The following is a 20,167-nucleotide window of genomic DNA, read 5'->3' as shown; positions in this document are numbered from 1 at the left end:
ACTGGATTGTGTTGTGCATTGGTGTACCACAGGGATTGGTGCTGGGTCCCTTATTTTTTGTGATATTCACAAATGATGCAGATGAGAATGTGGGGGAGGTTGTGGATGACACAAACACTGGTCATGTGGTTGACAGTGAGGAGGAAGGTGCTAAGTTACAGGAGGTTATAAATGGATTGGTTAAGTGAGCAGATCAGTTGCAAATGGAATTTAACCCTGGTTACTGTGAGGTGATGCAATTTGGAAGAAGGAAGAAGACTAGGGAGCACTCAATGAATTTCGGGACACTAGGAAACTCAGAGGAACAGAGGGATCTTGGGGTGCTTGTCCACCCTAAAGGTGGCAGGTCAAGTTAATTGGATAGTTAAGAAGGCATTTGGGATGCCTGCTTTTATCAGTCATGGCATAGATTACAAGAGTAGGGAGGATATGGTGGAGTTGTACAGGATTTTGGACATGTCAATTGGAGTGCTGTTCTGGTCACTGCACTATAGTATGGATGTGATTACACTGGAGGAGGTGCAAAGAAGGTTCACCAGGATGTTGCCTGAGATGGAGCATTTCAGCGATTAAGAGAGGCTGGATAAGCTCAGATTGTTTTCTTTGGACCAGAGAAGGTTGAGGGGCGGAGAAATGTGGTGCTGCAAAAACATAGCAGGCCAGGCAGCTTCCTAGCAGGAGAATTGATGTTTCGGGCATAAGCCCTTCCTCAGGAATGAGGAGGATGTGCCAAGCGGGCTGAGATAAAAGGTAGGGGGGAGGGAATTTGGGGGAGAGGCACTGGGAATACGATAGGTGGAAGGAGGTGAGGGTGAGGGTGATAGGCTGGAGAGGGGTGGGGCGGAGAGGTCGGGAAGAAGATCGCAGGTCAAGAGGGCGGTGCTGAATCCGAGGGTTGGGACTAAGATAAGGTGAGGGAAGGGGAAATGAGGAAGCTGGAGAAATCTACATTCAGCCCGTGTGGTTGGAGGGTTCCTAGGTGGAAGATGAGGCGCTCTTCCTCCAGGCGTCATGTGGCCAGAGTCTGGCGATGGAGGAGGCCAAGGACCTGCATGTCATTGGCAGAGTGGGAGGGGGAGCTAAAGTGTTCAGCCGCGGGGCGGTTGGGTTGGTTGGTGCGGATGTCCCAGAGGTGTTCCCTGAAACATTTCTCCTCTACACTGGGGAGACAGCTGCTGACTGAGGCCTCAGCATAAATGCATCATAGAAGCTTCCTGTATACCATTCAATGATCCCCACTGTCCCTGGATGGCCATCATAGGAAATCTTCACTTTCAGTGAGTACAGAATCTTCCTGTTGTCATAGAGCCTGTACACTCTGAGTTGGCACCTTCAGAACCATATAATCATACATTATTGAAGAGGCCCTTCAACCCATTGAGTATGTACCACCAAAATTACACTACTATCCACACTCGTCCCACTTTCCCACACCAAACCCTTAACCTTGAAACCTCAAAGGTTCATTCTAGTACTTTTTAAAGGTTGTGAGGTTTCCCACCTCAACTCCCCTCTCAGGCAGTGCATTCCAGACTCCTGCTACGAGAAAAAGATTTTTCTCAAATCTTCTCTAAACCTCCTGCTTTTCACTTTAAAATTATGTCCTTTCAATATTAACCCTATGACTAAGGGAAACAGCTGCTTGCCATTCAAAAACTGAAGTTGCTAGAGAAACTCAGTAGGTTTGGCAGCATCTTTGGAGAGAAAGCAGAGTTAATGTTTGAGTCCAGTGACCTTCCTTCAGAACCCTGTCCATGTCTCTCACAATCTTATGCATCTCAATCAGGTCGTCCCTCAACCTTGGAGAAAGTGAGGACTGCAGATGCTGGAGTACCAGAGTTGAAAAATGTGGTGCTGGAAAAACACAGCAGGCCAGGCAGCATCCGAGGAGCAGGAGAATCGATGTTTCAGGCATAAATCTTCTTCAGGAATGAGGCTCGTGTGCCACGCGGGCTGAGACAAAAGGTAAGGGGGAGGGAATTTGGGGGAGGAGCGCTGGGAATACAATAGGTGGAAGGAGGTTAAGGTGATGGTGATAGGCCGGAGAATGGGTGGGGGCGGAGAGGTCAGGAAGAAGATTGCCGGTCAAGAGGGCGGTGCTGAATCCGAGGGTTGGGACTGAGTTAAGGTGGGGGGAGGGGAATTGAGGAAGCTGGAGAAATCTACATTCATCCCATGTGGTTGGAGGGTTCCTAGGCGGAAGATGAGGCGCTCTTCCTCCAGGTGTCGTGTGGCCAGGGTCTGGCGATGGAGGGAGGCAAGGACCTGCATGTCATTGGCGGAGTGGGAGGGGGAGCTAAAGTGTTCAGTTGATTGGTGTGGGTATCCCAGAGGTTTAGTGTGGGAAAGTGGGATGAGTGTACACAGTGGTGTAATTTTGGTGGTACATACTCAATGGGTTGAAGGACCTCTTCAATAATGTATGATTATATGGTTCTGAAGGTGCCAACTCAGAGTGCACAGGCTCTATAACAACAGGAAGATTCTGTACTCACTGAAAGTGAAGATTTCCTATGATGGCCATCCAGGGACAGTAGGGATCATTGAATGGTATCCAGGAAGCTGCTATGATGCATTTATGCTGAGGCCTCAGTCAGCAGCTGACCATTCAAAGATGAAAAGCCAATAAATGGAGAGACTTTGAAGGACAACATCTACAATCTTATGCCATAGTTAATGACATCATTCCATGTCACGTCATAAAGCAGAGGATAATTACAGTTAAGTCTGTGTAGTGACCAGTAGATAATGAAGAGGATTGTAGAAGTTCTGAAAGGCTGGTTCTCATATTTTTTTTGAGATTTGTAGCTCAGATTGAGGTTCTGGATTAAGTTTGCTCGCTGAGCTGGAAGGCTCATTTATAGACGTTTCATCACCTTACCAGGTAACATCTTCAGTGCGCCTCTGGACGAAACCTTCGTTTGGAGGCTCACTGAAGATGTTGCCATGTATGGTGACGAAACGTCTGAAAATTAACCTTGCAGCTCAGCGAGCAAGCCTACTTCCAGCTGATTCTCATGCTCGATCAAGACAAGGAGCATGTGGGAGTATGTGCCAGAGTGACTGGCTGCCCACTTTATGATTTTGCTTGACAACGACTCAGTCTGCACTGCAGACGAGGAGATCATTGACTACAGAATAACCTGAACTTGAAACTATACAGCCCATGGATAATGTCAGCTCAGATGTGAAGGTGCCTATAATGTCAGAGGGCAGCTGGTGACATAGATCTTTGGCGTTAGGTTTACAGCAACCAGCTCGTCCATCTCCTCCACTTGCCTCTGAAGGTAGTCTGAGCCCAATACTAAACTCATGACAAATTATCAGCCTGTTTAGCCTCAATGTGACAATGGCTTTGCCAGCACTTGTTTTAAGAAAATCTTCACCAAATGAGTACAGTACATCCTTTCCTATGTGACTGAACTCCGTAATTACCAAACCAGAGAATATTCGGAAGAAAACAAAGATCAGCAATGTACAAGGAAGTTGAATCTCCTTGAGTAAGTAGACACAAAATAGGTGGATACTCAGCCTGAATACATTAATGACAAAATGCAAAGCCATCACCATTCATCAGAATAAATGCACATTGAACCTTAACACTGAAATTCTCAGAAAAAAACAGGTTTCCATCAATAACATGACAGAATAAGTGCACAATTCTTATACAGCTGTAATAATGCATAAAACAACCTTCATAAATAACAACCATGAGTAAACTGGCACTATCAATTATTATATCTGAACAGCTATCCTATTTTTTCCTACCACCCATTTATTAATTTGTACCCAAAGTGGGTCTTTTATCATCTTATTCCTTCAGGGAGGATGTGGACTTTCTGATTGTGCCTGCATTTACTGCCCTTCCCTAACTGTCCTGGAGAATTTGGTGGTGAGATGCCTCCTTCAACTGTTGCAGTCCATTTGATGTAGGAACAACCACAATTCTGAGTGAGGGAGCTCAGAATTTGACTAAGCAACATGATATGGTTCCATGTCAGAATGGTGAGTGGCTTGGAGGGGAATATGGGTGGTGTTCCCATTTATCTGCTGCTCATGCCTTTCTAGATGGCAGTGGTTGTGGGTTTGGAAAGTGCCGTCTAAACAGCTTTGGTGATTTTCTGCAGTGTATCTTGTTGGTGCAGAATAAAAATTGAAAGAACTGTGGATGCTGTAAATCAGAAACAAAACAGAAGTTGCTGGAAAAGCTCAGCAGGTCTGGCAGCATCTGTGGAGAGAGATCAGAGTTGACCTTTTGGGTCCAGTGAGGAAGAGTCCATTCTGAGGAAGGGTCACCAGACTTGAAACATCAACTCTGATTTCTCTTCTCAGATGTTGTCAGACCTGCAGAGTTTTTCCAGCAACTGTTGTTTTTGTTGTTGGCGGTACACTCTACTGCTACTGAGTATCAGTAATAGAGGGAATGGATATTCGTGAATGTGGTGTCAATCAATGGGCTGCTTTGTCCTGGTTAGTGTCAAGCTTCTTTGGTATTGTTGGCATTATTTTACTGCTGCATCTGACAATGCCCTGAAGGTCAGGAAAATGGGAAAGTATTGTTTAGTGCTGGGCTTAAGGGTTCTGGGGTTGAAGTGACTCTTTAGCTAGATAGTGGTGAATCTGTGGAATTCAATGCCACAGAAGGCTATGAAGACTAGGTCATTGAGTATATTTAAGACTGAGATCGATAGGCTCTTGTGAACCAAGGGGATCAAATGTTATAGGGAGAAAGCGGAAGAAAGACAATCTTGTCACCCATGATTGAATGACGGACCAGACTCAATGGGCTGAATGGCCTAATTTCTATTCCTATGTCTTAAAATCTTATGTTGACTCATAGCAGTCAGCCCTCAGCATAAAGGAGCTGCTGGTTGCATTGTGGACTGACTTCAGAGCACCCTGATCTCACCTCTGACATTCTGATGAAGAGGTCCAGTGTCCTGGTAAGTGCTGATATTCTAAGAAACAGCATCAATAAATAAATAGTGTTTGATTCCAATAAGCTTAAAAAGAACTATATCTGTCTGAGCACTGTGTGATCATAATTCTTAGGTCTCTGGAATAAACGAAGCTGCTTTTTAAAGGTAAAAGAAACCTTAATATATGCGTGGATTTCCTCCAGGTACTCCACTTTACTCCAACAGTCCAAAGATGCAGGTTGGATGGATTGGCCATGCAAAGTTGCCCATAGCATCCAGGGATATGTGGAATAGGTGGATTAGCCATAGGAAATGCAAGATTACAGTGATAGGGTAGGGGTGTTGGGTTTTGGTGAAATGGTCTTCAGCGGGTCGATGTACACTTGATGGGCTGAATGGCCTGCTTCCACATTATAGTGATTCTATGATTCTATGAAACAGTTACACATGAGGGGAGTGTTATAGTTTGTGATTCAGAATAAATTAATTGCCCTAGAACTTAAGAAATTAACATTGTGAATATATAACTTTCTAGAAATTGCCTGCAAAAACAATTAAAAGGTTTAAAAGCTATATTATAGCTTCAAACTCCCTTTGTGCTGTGGATAATGTTTTATAAAATTGCACATCTTACCAATCTGTAGTTCTGGATTTTTTTCATACAGGCACCAATCCACATTGCAGTCACAGTGAGACTTTTCAAATAAGTTGTCCAGAACTTCTCTCACAGTCTGTCTTTCATCAACCATCAATGTTTTACTGCTGCTATCATTCATGAGGACCTTAACAACCAGCTGATGGAAAAAGCAAGGATTACAATAGAACACTTTAATGACCGAAAAGACAATTAGTTACAATTCCTTGTAATTTAGAATGCCAACAAATGATCTGATTAGATTACTTACAGTGTGGAAACAGGCCCTTCGGCCCAACAAGTCCACACCGACCCTCTAAAGAGCAACCCACCCAGACTCATTCCCCTAGATTTACCCCTTCACCTAACTCTACTGGCAATTTAGCATGGCCAATTCACCTAACCTGCACATTTTTGGACTGTAGGAGGAAACCAGAGCACCCGGAGGAAACCCACACAGACACAGGGAGAATGTGCAAACTCCACACAGACAGTTGCCCAAGGCAGGAATTGAACCTGGGTCTTTAGCACTGTAAGGCAGCAGTGCTAACCACCATGCCTGAAAGCTCTAACCAAAGCTTTGAAGGGAAACTGGTTGAGCAAATAGAGATAAACAATTTTTGTTAGTTGCAAAGCCTAGGATTAAGGGACATCAACCAAAACATTAGGGAAAGATTGTTTGGAAATTAGGATACACTATACTTGCGAAGGGTAAGCAAGTTTAGAACTCTTTTTTGCATTTAGCAGTAAATGCTAGATCATTTATTAATTGTAAATCTGAGGTTAGTAAATTGGTGTTAAGAAATATGAGGTTGGCTGTGATTGGCTGGAAGTTCCTGATTCCTGTCATCAGGAATATCAATTGAGGGGAAAGTATGATTACAATCACTAATGAGGTCTCCATTGTGGCACTAATGGAAAGACCCCAATCAACCAAGTAGAATCTGATTCAGAAATGCTGAACAAAGAGGAAAAGAGTCCCATAGAGACGGAGAGAGAGATAGACAGAGAGAGAGAGAGAGAGAGAGAAAGAGAGAGAGGTGGGAAAACAACAGGTGCTGCGAACATCAAAGGAAAAGATAATTCCCTATTAGGGAATTCTGGTGGGAGCTTATTTTCTGCTTTAAGAGATCATAACTGTTGGAAATTAAGAACGTTAGAAGATCCTCTGCTGAGGTTGACAGAAGGAATTGCTGGAGTGCACCTTGTTGGACATCAGTTCACAGATTCTCAAAGGATTAAAGGAAACAACTTTTGACACACTGTAGCCATTACAACTCAGTGAAGCCAGAACAAACAGACCTGTTGGAAACGGGCAGAAGTGTTGGATGCTTCTGGTAAGGTTAACAATTCTGTAGAGAGATTTGTATCGTGGTATATTGTATACAGTTTGCAAGGGGTGTTTGGCCATTTTAAGTGGGAAAACCTTTCTTCAATTTGATATGTTAATCTCCTACTATGCAATGTTTAATCAATATTGATTTTTGTTTGTTACAGTATAAGTCTTAAAACATAAGATCTAGTGTGATTGTTTGAGTTGGTCACAGGAATTCAAAACTCTGACTAAAAGAATTACGTATCTTTGGGATCATAACAGGATCTTATTTAAGTTCTTTATAAATGTATTTCTGATTTCACTTGATAGTATACAGAGCAAATTACTCTTTATTTCGGGGGATTGTAGCATAGTGGTAACTTCACAGGAATATAAAACCTTTAGCACTGATAGCTGCTTGGCTTGCAGAAGGAAGCCACCTTTGTGGAGGTAGTTGCCTCTGTTGACAATAAGAAGCCTCTCTACATGTAGCAGAACAATTGCATAATTATATATGGCAAAACCAGACCTAACTGGGTCCTTAATTAGTTTAATTCACTGCTCCTCCTCAATGATCTGGGGACATGCACATGGGCTGCAGCAATTCAACAACATAGTTCACCACCATCTCAAGGGCTACTAGAGATGGGTAAGAAATGTTGGCTCAACCACACGCGAATTCTAAAAAAAGCTGATCATCATTTCCATAATCCATAGGAAGCTTTATCGACAATGGAAACGTATTGGGGAACTCTCCTGAAACAATTCCCCCTATTTACCCAGCTCCCTGTCTCCAAACTTGGGGCAGAACAAAATTGAATGAATGGATTTGGTTTCCCAACACTTAATCAGAGTAAACTTCTCCTCATTGAATGCAATAGGAAATGGTAGACAGGCCACCTGTTCCAAGATTCCTGCCGGTGAAGCTTTTGAGGAAGTTAACAGGAAGTATACAAGGGCAGCAGCCCAGGTTAATTTGACCTTTGGTTCTGTTCTTTGCTGTTTGTTGGGGGAAGTGCCTTATTTCCTCCAGATGGTCTGAGGAGGAACAAGTCAAGTCCCTACTTACATTGTGTCAGCATGTAGAACACAAAGACAATGGCAACAAGTAAATCACACATTTTTCTTTTGAGTAGAGAATTAGTTACTATAAGTAACTGGGAAAACCAAACTGCCATGTCTTCCATTATTAACTAGTTTGTTTTCCTTTTAATCACTCATTAAAGTAATAAAATAAAGGAAAGTTTCATGATTTTTAAGGATTCATAGGCATTTTCCAGCCTCTGTTAACAAATTAAGTTTAAATAATAAATCACGGTAAGCCCCTGAATAATAGGTACGATTACATAGCATTTATACAAAGTTTACACAGATGTGACAGATAGAGACATCCTTCTCAGTCTGACCCCTACCAGATCCAGCAAACCATCCAGACAGATGTTCCAACTCACGGGGGATTTGTAACCATAAGAAATGGGTGAGTTTGAGACAGGAGGGAGGATAAATGTTAAAAGTCTAAATCATGGCACTACCTCGTTGTTATGGTTCTGTTCACCGAGCTGGGAATTTGTGTTGCAGACGTTTCGTCCCCTGTCTAGGTGACATCCTCAGTGCTTGGGAGCCTCCTGTGATCTTTCCTCCGGCATTTGTAGTGGTTTGAATCCGCCGCTTCTGGTTGTCAACTGGAAGCGGCAGATTCAAACCACTATAAATGCCGGAGAAAAGATCACAGAAGCGTTTCACAGGAGGCTGCCAAGCACTGAGGATGTCACCTAGAAAGGAGACGAAATGTCTGCAACACAAATTCCCAGCTCGGCGAACAGAACCACAAAACGAGCACCCGAGCTACAAATCTTCTTCAAAACTTTGAATGGCACGACCTCACCTACTTTCAGTTTTCATAGTGACATGGGCAAGGAGTTAAAGATTATTGGGAATAGACAGAAACATAGGGTGGAGGTTAAAATTAGATCAGCCATAACCTTACTGAATGACAGGGCAGATTTGAAAGGCTGAATGCCTACTCTTGTTGTTGTTTTTATCTGACAACTTTCTAGGATTAGCTTACATGGTGCAGGCAGCCAATCACACTGGGTATAAACATTAAATCTAATTTTGACAGTGAGCCAATATTTTGCCAACAGTAGATTGGGTCCTCACCATGTGCAGAAATTGCTGTCCCTATGGAGACTACTGTCCTGTGTCAGGCCAGGACTCATCAGGGCCAAAGGCTCCATGCCCCACAGAAGGTGGGCAGGCACGAAGGAATGCAAGTGTGGAACATTCAATGTACCCAGAGGTGTCTCCCCACCACTCTGAGGGCCTGAGCTGCTTTGCCCCTCTATTGATATAATGTAGAGTCTGCCATGAGTTAGCAAAGTGCTTTAAAATTTAACTGCAAAATTTGGCAAGTTGTGATTTGGCCCCTGACCTTTGAGTGAGTCTAGTATTGTTATCACTGGAAAACTACATATGTTAACTACTGACCTTTTTAACCTTTGCCTCTTTCAGCTTTTCCAAAGCCAGTTTGATTTTATCAGCTTTTGCCCGGGCCTCTTTTTCTTCCTGTAAAACAGAAGAATCCTTAGAATTTATGGAAACAATTCTTGGTTAGTGCTGAGATGGAGAAAGATGGCAGAAAGCTGCTGCATTGTGGGATTTGGGAGTTCTCGTGCATAAATCTGCACAGTTAGCAGGTAATAGGGAAGGCAAATGGAACGTTGGCCCTCATTTCAAAAGGAATAAAACATACCAATAGGGACATCTTGCTAAAACTATACAAGGCATAAGCCAGACCACGGCTGGAATGCTATGCACTGTTTAGGTCCCCTTATCTAAGGAAAGACATATTGGCATTGGAGGCAGTGTGGAGAAAGTTCACTTGGTTGATCCCAGGCTTGAGGGATTTCCCCAGTCCTCCAAATCACCAGTCTCACCCTCAATCCTCTCAATCACCAGCCACAACCCCAGTCCTCCCAATCACCAGCCTCGCCCCCATCCTCTCAATCACCAGTCTCACCCTCAGTCCTCTCAATCACCAGCCTCACCCCCTGTCCCCCTAATCACCAGCCTCACCCCCAGTCCTCCCAATCACCAGCCTCGCCCCCAGTCCTCTCAATCACCAGCCTCGCCTCCAGTCCTCTCAATCACAAGCCTCACCCTCAGTCCTCCCAATCACCAGCCTCACCCCCTGTCCCCCAAATCACCAGCCTCACCCCCAGTCCTCCCAATCACCAGCCTCTCTCCCCCCCGTCCTCTCAATCACCAGCCTCGCACCCAGTCCTCTCAATCACCAGCCTTGCCCCCCGTCCTCTCAATCACCAGCCTTGCACCCAGTCCTCTCAATCACCAGCCTTGCCCCCAGTCCTCTCAATCACCAGCCACAACCCCAGACCTTCCAATCACCAGCTTCACCCTCAGTTCTATCAATCACCAGCCTCGCCCCCAGTCCTCCCAATCACTAGCCTCACCTTCAGTCCTCTTAATCACTAGCCTCACTCCCAGTCCTCCCAATCACTAGCCTCACCCTCAGTCCTCCCAATCACCAGCCTCACCCTCAGTCCTCCCAATCACCAGCCTCACCCCCATTCCTCTCAATCACCAGCCTCACCCTCAGTCCACTCAATCACCAGCCTCACCCCCATTCCTCTCAATCACCAGCCTCACCCTCAGCCCTCTCAATCACCAGCCTCACCCTCAATCCACTCAGTCACCAGTCACACCCTCAGTCCTCTCAATCACCAGCCTCTCACTCTGTCCTCCCAATCACGAGCCTTACCCTCAGTCCTCCCAACCATCAGCCTCACCCCCTGTCCCCCCAATCAGCAGCCTCGCCCCTAGTCCATTCAATCACCAGTCTCACCCTCAGTCCTCTCAATCACCAGCCTTGCCCCCACTCCTTCTGGATGAAGGGCTTATGCCCGAAACGTCGAATTTCCTATTCCTTGGATGCTGCCTAACCTGCTGTGCTTTAACCAGCAACACATTTTCAGCTTGCCCCCACTCCTCTCAATCACCAGCTTCACCCTCAGCCCTCTCAATCACTGACATTCTCTCCCAATCCTCTCAATTATCAGCCACACCCCCAGTCCACCCAATCACCGGTTTCACCCTCAGTCCTCCCAATCACTAGCCACACCCCCAGTCCTCTCAATCACCAGCCTTGTCCTCCGTCTTCCCTATCACCTGCCTCATCCTCAGTCCTCTCAATCAATGACCTTTTCTCCCAATCCTCTCATTTACAGACGTCTCACCCAGTCCTCCACCCAGCCTTCTCCAGTTGTCTTGATCACCAAACATTACTCCCCTGCCCTCATCTCTGAGACCTCTCCATCATCAGCCTTCCCATTTCTTTCAATCGTTCACCACACCTGGAAAAATAACAGTTTATTGAACTCGTATTAATATATTAATGATAAATTATCATTGATGAATGGACAACAGCAGACAGTGGAAGTAAGTAAGACACTTGGCAGTTTTACTAGCAGATTACTACAATGATCAGTCGGGAAATCTTTGTTATTAGCCCCTATACTGAAGATCGTAATGCTTTTGCCACTGTTTTTCAGTTAGGGTATGCCATAAGGAAAAAAATGTATTGTGAACAATTTTAAAAATTTTAAAATATTTGTTAATATTGAAGTATTGGGTTACTGACTTCCAACTCACTGACAATGCCTCAGACCAACCTACATTTAACAACCTGCTCTGAAAACTCTGCTCACATCTTGATAGTTGAAGTAAATTTTACTGCAGCAGTTAAGTCAATCTGCAGCATTTTAAAAGGGAGTCAATTTTCTGTATCTTCAGAGCACAAATCCAAATGTCAGCAACATCAACTCTGTGCTTCTGTTTCCACATATACAATGTGCCAATGTGGCAAAGAAAATATAAAACCACAATTCTGGTTTTAACTTTTAAATCTGAAAAAGATACATAGGGAGGATACTGCAAGTGCAAAATGTCTACAGTCAATAAAACCTGCCAGTATGTTGCTGGATTTAGACTGGATACCGTTTCATTCTGTTACTATTAACATGATTTGACTTTATTTTAAGGAATCATAAAGTGATGCAGCATTGAAGGAGGCCGTTCAGCCCATCATGCCTATCTTGGCTCTCTGAAAGTGGTATCGTCAGACCCAATCTCTCAATCTGACCCCATAGCCCTGCTAATGCTTTCATTTCAAACATTTGTTTAATTTTCTTTTGAAGGTTATTATTGAATAATTTCAACCCTCTTTTTAAACAAATAAGAAGTGCAGATCTCAGTTTCCTTTTTCCTCATGTTACCTCTGGGTGTTCATCAATTCCTGTATCATGAATTCAAGATCTTTGATTACAAAGAGTTATGTCTTTGGAAACAATTTCTTCTCACTTATTACAGAAGGATCCTCTATCATTTTGAACAGCTTTTATACATCCGTCTTTAACTTCTTTAAGGAGAACAACACTAGTTTACATGACTGTAGTCTTTCTTTCCTGGGCTCATTCTCAAAATCTTCTCTAATTCCTCTATTAAGGACTTTCCTCTCTAAGCTGTAATGTTCCAGCTTGAGCCATTTCAGCCATCAAATGGACCCCTTCTGTTTCGCAAGATGGTAAATGTCTTGCCGGGCTTTTCACCATGGCAACACAATCTCTTTAAGCGTCTTTGCTTAATCACTAATATGAGGCATATAATTAACTATCAGAATTGAAATTGTAAATCCCTGTTTTAAGTAATCAAACACTTGTTTTACTGTAACTCCAAAGCTTTGTCAGGGCATTAATACAGGAAGTTTGTTCTCAACAACAAACACAATTCTAAATGTTACTGTAGTCAGCAAAACTCCACGTATGTCCTTAGCTACAAGAAATGCAACTTCTTCCTTCTTTGTAATTATATAATTTCCTCACCAAGTTCCTTCTTCTTTTACCTCCTCAACTCTTGAATATGTTGATTTGTGCTGAACTACAGCTTTGTAGGCACAGAATGCCCTTCCGGATTGTCTTCATTATCAGGGTAGATAGCAAGCATTAGCATTTTTCAATGCATTATCAAAGCGTTATTGTTTTCTTGGAAATTGGAACTCTTACCTCTGTCAATGGTTCTGGAGGTTCCGGAGGTGGTGGTGGTGGAAGTGACACAGAAGCTGACGCTGTAGGCAGAGACATGTCAGGTGGAGGTGGCGGGAAATCTAGGCTTGGTTGCTCTGCATATCCTCTTTGTGAAGCTGAGGGAATCGTTGAAAAATTTGGCATTGTATTGGCAGCTGAAACTGGGGTGGCTTGAGATGTAGCTGTCATGGCTCTTGCATTGCAGACTTGCTCTGTCTGATTGATGTCCTCCATTAGGTCTGCCATTAAGGCATCCAAGTCAGTGTCTTCCAGTGAATTGAGAGACTCTAGTGGAATGAATTTACAAAAGTAAAATTAAATGGTACTACAAAGGACAAAGCAACTGCAAACTTAAGATTGTTTTAATAGAAAGCATATTCTGGTCAGCAGAATGGAATGCAGCATTGGTTTACTTTCTACTCACCTCCTGCACTTGGCTTGAACCCAGCCTTGAAAGTTTTCTCTGCCTACCAGATGGAAGGGTTCCATGTGAAATGATGGTGAGTGGGATTAATTCCGTCAGCCCTTTCAAAGGACAGGCATGACTGAAGGCTGAAAGACCTTTTCCTCAGTTGTGAGAGTTTCTGGGCTGGATTTTACAGAATTCTCAGTGATGTGTTTGGAGGAGGCCTGTGAAAGACCAAATTTTCTGTGTCTAACATCTACCTGACCCCACTGTCCCACTGCAATGTTCCCAGTGATGACCCAGTGTTAGGCCACCTGCCATATAGCAATTTTGTCCACTAATTAGCCAATCAATAGCCTTATCCCACCAATTCTGGAATTTAACCTATGCAGGGAGAGGGTCATGTCAAGTGCCCAGCCTTGTAGCTTTTTCATTGTGGGGGCTGGTGACAGACAAGAAGGGTTACCTTCTTCATTGGTACTCTGGGCCTAATTGAGAGCCCTTGAAGGTCTTCCTTCACCTACTCCTGGTTATCTGGTCTTGGGAAGGATGGGGGTGTCCTGGCACAGTGAAGAATCCAGCCATATAATTCTGTTTGAAGCACAATTCTGAATGGGTGACAGTAAAAAACTGAAACTTTGACCATGAAATTCACTGTAACTGGCTTTGGGTAGAAAACTGAATACATGCTTCTACCCACAAGCTCAAACCAGAAGGTTCAAGCCTTGGTGGAAAGTGGAAAAGTATGACAAGTTGCATGTGCTGATCATTTTTTCCAAAGGTTTTTGTTCTGTTTTCCTCAATTCTTTAAGTTGTTTTGCTATGATAAAGGATCGTCATTTAGATGAGGGGCTCTCTGTGGTTTTAGGTTTCTTTAGGAATGTGGATCTGTGAAGCAGTGTGAGGCCTGCTCAACCCATTATTCTGAAGCAGCTGGCAAGTGAAGGGAATTCATTTTCAAAAACTACTCCTCAGTTAGGAGGAGCATAAATGTTTATTCTAGTCTCAGAGCTGGAGTGATAGTTGGCTGCTTTTACTGTGGGTACTAAAGCTGAATTAAGCCTCTCATCAAACTAGACAATGAGCATGAATCACAGTCAAACATAACTGATACTACACAATGATATTGTCTTAACATACAGACAAAGGATGTAAACCACTCCAGATGTAATTCTGTCGCAAATACAATTTCACAATAAATGGAAAACATCCACATGTGTCATATTTCACAATCTCATCCATGTCATTATGGACATCTAAAAATAACTGAGCTGATATTCTAGTCAAAGACAATATTCAATAACAAGACACGGGTTTTGGCACATTTCCATAGCTTTGTTAGTCATTTTCACAAATATGATAATGATGAATGGGGTCATTTGTAAGTACCTTGCATGAAGGTTTGCTGATAATATCAAGTGACACAGTGAGGAATGGAAATGGGAACATTGCAAAGTTCCTACGATATATTAGTGAGTGTGAAAAGATATGGCAAATTGACTTCAGCATGGGGAAAAGTATGATCTTTAACTTTGAACTGAAGAAAGATAGATCACAATATTTCCTTAATGGTGAGAAACTAAACATTATGTAGCACGGAGATTTAGGTTCTATAAATTATTTAAAATAAATGAGTTGTTACAAATCTAAGGCTGATGGAATGCTAACTTGTATTACAAGGAAGCTGGAATGCAAAGGATGGAAGTTATAGTGTAGCTATAACAGGTTCTGGTTAGACCCTATTTAGAACACTGTTTTCAGTTCTGCACTTGATTTGCACCTCAGTAAGCATACAGAGCTCAGAGTTAAACTCTGCCTTTCCTTGTCCCAATACCTGCACTAAAACTGGAAGAAAATGGGATTGATGAGGCTGGGATCCTGCTTTACGTTTTTAATATTTTCACATCCCAGCCAAATCAAACTCATTCCTTTTGGGGTTAATTGCTTTTCTTCTTCAACCATATTCTTAGACATTTATGTGCCTTCTGTTTAACTTTCTCTCTGTTTGACTCTCTCAAAATCTCTTTCATTTGAGCTTCTATTTTGTTTAATTCAACTCCTCATTTCTGAATTTCTCTTCCTCTTCCTTTGAGTCTGTTTCCTTTCACTTCTCCATCTTTCTCCTTGTTTCTTTGTTAATTGACAAAAGTAACCATGAGGAGGAATTAATAGAATACATTTGAGGTAGTTTCTTCGAACGATACGTTGTGGATTCTACCAGAGTTAAGGCTATTTTTAATCTTGCAATGTGTAAGGTTTAGTAAATGATCTCAGAGTGAAAGATTCTGTAGGGAACAGTGACCATAACATAGTAGAATGTAGTGCTCAATTTGAGAGCAAGAAACTTAGATTGAAATCACTGCACTAAACTTAAGATAAGGGTAATTATGCAGGGATGAGAGTAGAATTGGATGGAGTGGACCGGAGTTTAAAAGCCAGATAATGGAAGTTAAAAATGAATAAGTTCAGAATAAGAAAAGAAGTTGGATCAAAGTTTTCATTGTAAAGCTTATTTAGTTACCTCCATGTTGAACATAAACCGTAACTACAGATTACACTTCATGCATAAAAAAGATGTTCTTACCATTGACATCGTTAAAACCAATTGAGAGTTTGAACTCTGAATCCTGCTTGGACATTGCAGTTGAGGGTGGGACAGTATCCACACCTAAACTCTGTAAGAAATTTTCAAAAGTAAAATGTTCAACACTTTTCAATTCCAGGATACAAGCAAACAATAAACAGTGTGGGAAACATTACAGATTTTGGAATAGTGAGAAAATGGTTAAAATTTGAGCTGCTTCACAAATATCTTTTTTTCTACATTAGAACAGCTTTTGGTATGCAGCAAGTATTATCTGATTTTAGAAAATTTGCCATTTCTGTTTCCTAAAAGAATGAACAAGAGAAATATAAATGGATTCATTTTACCATTGGTGAACTTGTGATGTGGGATTTTGTCAATCATACTCACTAGTTCAGGGTTAGTTTGTCATTACAGATTATATCTGACTTATTGGCATTTTTCTCAGAGTGGATTCTGGTTTCATTTGGTGCATGGGTGTGCAGTGGGCATTGCAACTGATGGCAGTAGTCAGATACTTGATATGACTTGGTCGGTAACATGTGACTAGGAAGCTGCCAGTACAGAATGGGCACTACCAGACAGCTCACCATTAGCAGAAGGGAGGCCCTTACATCAAACTCTGGATCTGGATGGGGGAAGGTGAGTATGGGGAGTGGTGGTGTGGAGACAATTGAGTGTGGGTGGAGTTATCTATAAAAGAGACTGGAAGTGGACTGGAGCAATTTTGTGAGGCCAGAGGAACCATTTCTCTTTATCAAGTGGGGCAAGTCAAGGTGAGGAAGCCCCATTGCAGATGAAATCAGCCCTTTAGCTGGAACAGCCATCTGCAATGTTAATTGAGCTCTGGAACAGATGAACTTGAAGGATGTTAAACCTTGGATTGCAGCTGATTCACTGAAATCATGAAGGTTTGATCAATGGTATTAGAGTTAAAATTGTTGCTGCTGCTCATGTTATCACCCTCAGTATTGAAATCAGAAGAAAAACATAAAATACATTTCAATTTGCAGGTTATCTTGTTTGAACTGTAAACCATATTTAGATTCATTTCTTGGTTACTTCTGGGTTTCCTGTACTTGTCATAATACATTTAAACATCCAACTCCCGAGGTTCTTGAAATGCTGTAAAAGAGAGTGAAGTCAACAGCTGGGGCATCATGTTTGGTCTCTTCAACAGTTTACTGTTCATCTGTTTAAAATTCCATTGAGCCCCGTCAAATTTCACTCAGGGCCACTTTAAACAGATGGTGCAATGAAGTAGTGAAAAACCCTGATGCACTCAACTGGGAAAGTGCAAAGGCAGCAGAGTGCAATGAGCTGTTTAAACGTCTGCTGGTAGTTAGTTGGTGGGTGTGTGCTTAATCACTGAGGAAATCTGAAACTCTGTGTGACCCTGCCTCCATCCCTTTCCTTTAATAGTGTCACTGGACTCAATTACCACAACGATTGCAGCATATCCCCCATTGAACAGATTCTCTTTCACTGCCCACTCAGTCGATTGCTGGCTGACAGAGTGAGCTCATTCCTGGCTGGATCTTTACACTTCATGAGTAGAAATCTGCTGCATTTTTCTCTTGATGTACAGTACTTCCAGAAGCTTTAATATTTGTTAAAGAAACGAATAGTTACTTAATATAAATCTCCTTTTTGTTTATTAGGGAGCAAACCCAGTATAATTTTGAAGAAGGAGGGAATGGGAACATCCAGATGTCTACCCAGGAATACACAAACTCAAGTCAGATAGAATAGCACTTCCATTATTCCACTGATTACTTTGCAGCCTTTTGGCTCAGACCAAATGGAAGCTCCAAGTAATTGTAATTGTTGGTTGAGCTGAGCTGTTATCAGTGGATCTTTCCACTGGCTTCGGCCTAACACCAATTCCGAGTACAGACAATCAGAGCTATGATCATTGCAAGTGCCTGTACCCCTGGCCAGGGTGTTCGGAACACAGTCAGGGTGACTGTGAAGAAAGTGGAGGAAGGAATGCTGGTTGACTGGAGCTTATTTGTGAAGAGAATCCCCCTAGGTCAAGCAGTGGACATCTTCTGTCTGCAAAGGAAGATTGGAGAAAGATGCAGTGGTTTTTATTGAGATTTGCTCCAAGCAGCTCCATGACACAGGATTCTGTGCCCTATGGTCTGTTACCCGGGGAGATAGTGAGGAAAGAGATCAATCTGAGACAGGTACAGCTGAGAACAGAAGTGAGTCAAACAGTCAGGGCAGACAGGGACAAGGTAGGACTAATAAATTAAACTGCATTTATTTCAATGCAAGGGGCCTAACAGGAAAGGCAGATGAACTCAGGGCATGGTTAGGAACATGGGACTGGAATATCATAGCAATTACGGAAACATGGCTCAGGGTTGGGCAGGATTGGCAGCTGAATGTTCCAGGATACAAATGTTACAGGAAGGATAGAAAGGGAGGCAAGAGAGGAGGGAGAATGGCATTTTTGATAAGGGATAGCATTACAGCTGTGCTAAGGGAGGATATTCCTGGAAATACATCCAGGGAAGTTATTTGGGTGGAACTGAGAAATAAGAAAGGGATGATCATCTTATTGGGATGGTATTATAGATCCCCCAATAGTCAGAGGGAAATTGAGAAACAAACTTGTAAGGAGATCTCAGCTATCTGTAAGAATAATATGGTAGTTATGGTAGGGGATTTTAACTTTCCAAACATCAACTGGGACTACCATAGTGTTAAAGGTTTAGATGGAGAGGAATTTCTTAAGTGTGTACAAGACAATTTTCTGATTCAGTATGTGGATGTTCCTATGAAAGAAGGTGCAAAACTTGACCTACTCTTGGGAAATAAGGCTGGGCAGGTGACTGAGGTGTCAGTGGGGAAGCACTTTCGGGCCAGTGACCATAATTCTATTTGTTTTAAAATAATGATGGAAAAGGATAGACCAGATCTAAACGTTGAAGTTCTAAATTGGAGAAAGGCCAATTTTGACGGTATTAGGTAAGAACTTTCGAAAGCTGATTGGAGGCAGATGTTCGCAGGTAAAGGGACGGCTGGAAAATGGGAAGCCTTCAGAAATGAGATAACAAGAATCCAGAGAAAGTATATTCCAGTCGGGGTGAAAGGGAAGGCTGGTAACTATAGTGAATGCTGGATGACTAAAGAAATTGAGGGTTTGGTTAAGAAAAAGAAGGAAGCATATGTCAGGTACAGACAGGATAGATCGAGTGAATCCTTAGAGGATAAAGAAAGTAGGAGTATAATTAAGAGGGAAATCAGGAGGGCAAAACAGGGACATGAGATAGCTTTGGCAAGTAGAATTAAGGAGAATTCAAAGGGGTTTTAAAATACATTAAGGACAAAGGGTAACTCGGGAGAGAATAGGGCCCCTCAAAGATCAGCAAGGTGGCCTTTGTGTGGAGCCACAGAAAATGGGGGAGATACTAAATGAATATTTTGCATCAGTATTTACTGTGGAAAAGGATATGGAATATATAGACTGTAGGGAAATAGATGGTGACATCTTGCAAAATGCCCAGATTACAGAGGAGGAAGTGATGGATGTCTTGAAATGGTTAAAGGTAGTTAAATCCCTAGGACCTGATCAGGTGAACCCGAGAACTCACTGAGAAGCTAGAGAAGTGATTGCTGGGCCTCTTGCTGAGATATTTGTATCATTGATAGTCACAGGTGAGGTACCGGAAGACTGGAGGTTGGCAAACGTGGTGCCACTGTTTAAGAAGGATGGTAAGGATAAGACAGGGAACTATAGACCAGTGAACCTGACCTCTGTGGTGGGCAAGTTGTTGGAGGGAATCCTGAGGGACAGGATGTACATGTATTTGGAAAGGCAAGGATTGATTAGGGATAGTCAACATGGCTTTGTGCATGAGAAATCATGTCTCCCAAATTTGATTGAGTTTTTTGAAGAAGTAACAAAGAAGATTGATGAGGGCAGAGCAGTAGATGTTATCTATATGGACTTCAATATGGCGTTCGACAAGGTTCCCCATGGGAGACTGATTAGCAAGGTTAGATCTCATGGAATACAGGGAGAACTAGCCATTTGGATACAGAACTGGCTCAAAGGTAGAAGACAGAGGGTGGTGGTGGAGGGTTATTTTTCAAACTGGAGGCCTATGACCAGTGGAGTGCCACAAGGATCGGTGCTGGGCGTCTATGTTTTGTCATTTACATAAATGATTTTGATGCGAGCATAAGATGTACAGTTAGTA

General features: G+C 42.7%; 1 protein-coding gene across 2 annotated transcripts in view; it reads right to left on the bottom strand.

Annotated features, from left to right (window-relative positions):
• The window catches only part of apbb1ip (amyloid beta (A4) precursor protein-binding, family B, member 1 interacting protein), a 156,876-nt gene that overhangs the window by 74,846 nt on the left and 61,863 nt on the right, over positions 1-20,167 (bottom strand). For both annotated transcript variants that reach the window (XM_060825006.1, XM_060825007.1), the window contains exons 3-6: positions 15,957-16,047; positions 12,946-13,253; positions 9,356-9,433; positions 5,554-5,713 (exon numbers count right to left, since the gene is read on the bottom strand). In XM_060825006.1, the coding sequence (XP_060680989.1) occupies positions 5,554-5,713; positions 9,356-9,433; positions 12,946-13,253; positions 15,957-16,047 (637 nt within the window). The remainder of the gene's footprint in view (positions 1-5,553; positions 5,714-9,355; positions 9,434-12,945; positions 13,254-15,956; positions 16,048-20,167) is intronic.

This window comes from Hemiscyllium ocellatum, chromosome 5, assembly GCF_020745735.1.
Source record: "Hemiscyllium ocellatum isolate sHemOce1 chromosome 5, sHemOce1.pat.X.cur, whole genome shotgun sequence".
In the NCBI taxonomy this organism is placed as follows: domain Eukaryota; kingdom Metazoa; phylum Chordata; class Chondrichthyes; order Orectolobiformes; family Hemiscylliidae; genus Hemiscyllium; species Hemiscyllium ocellatum.
This window is presented reverse-complemented; position numbering and strand designations above follow the sequence as displayed.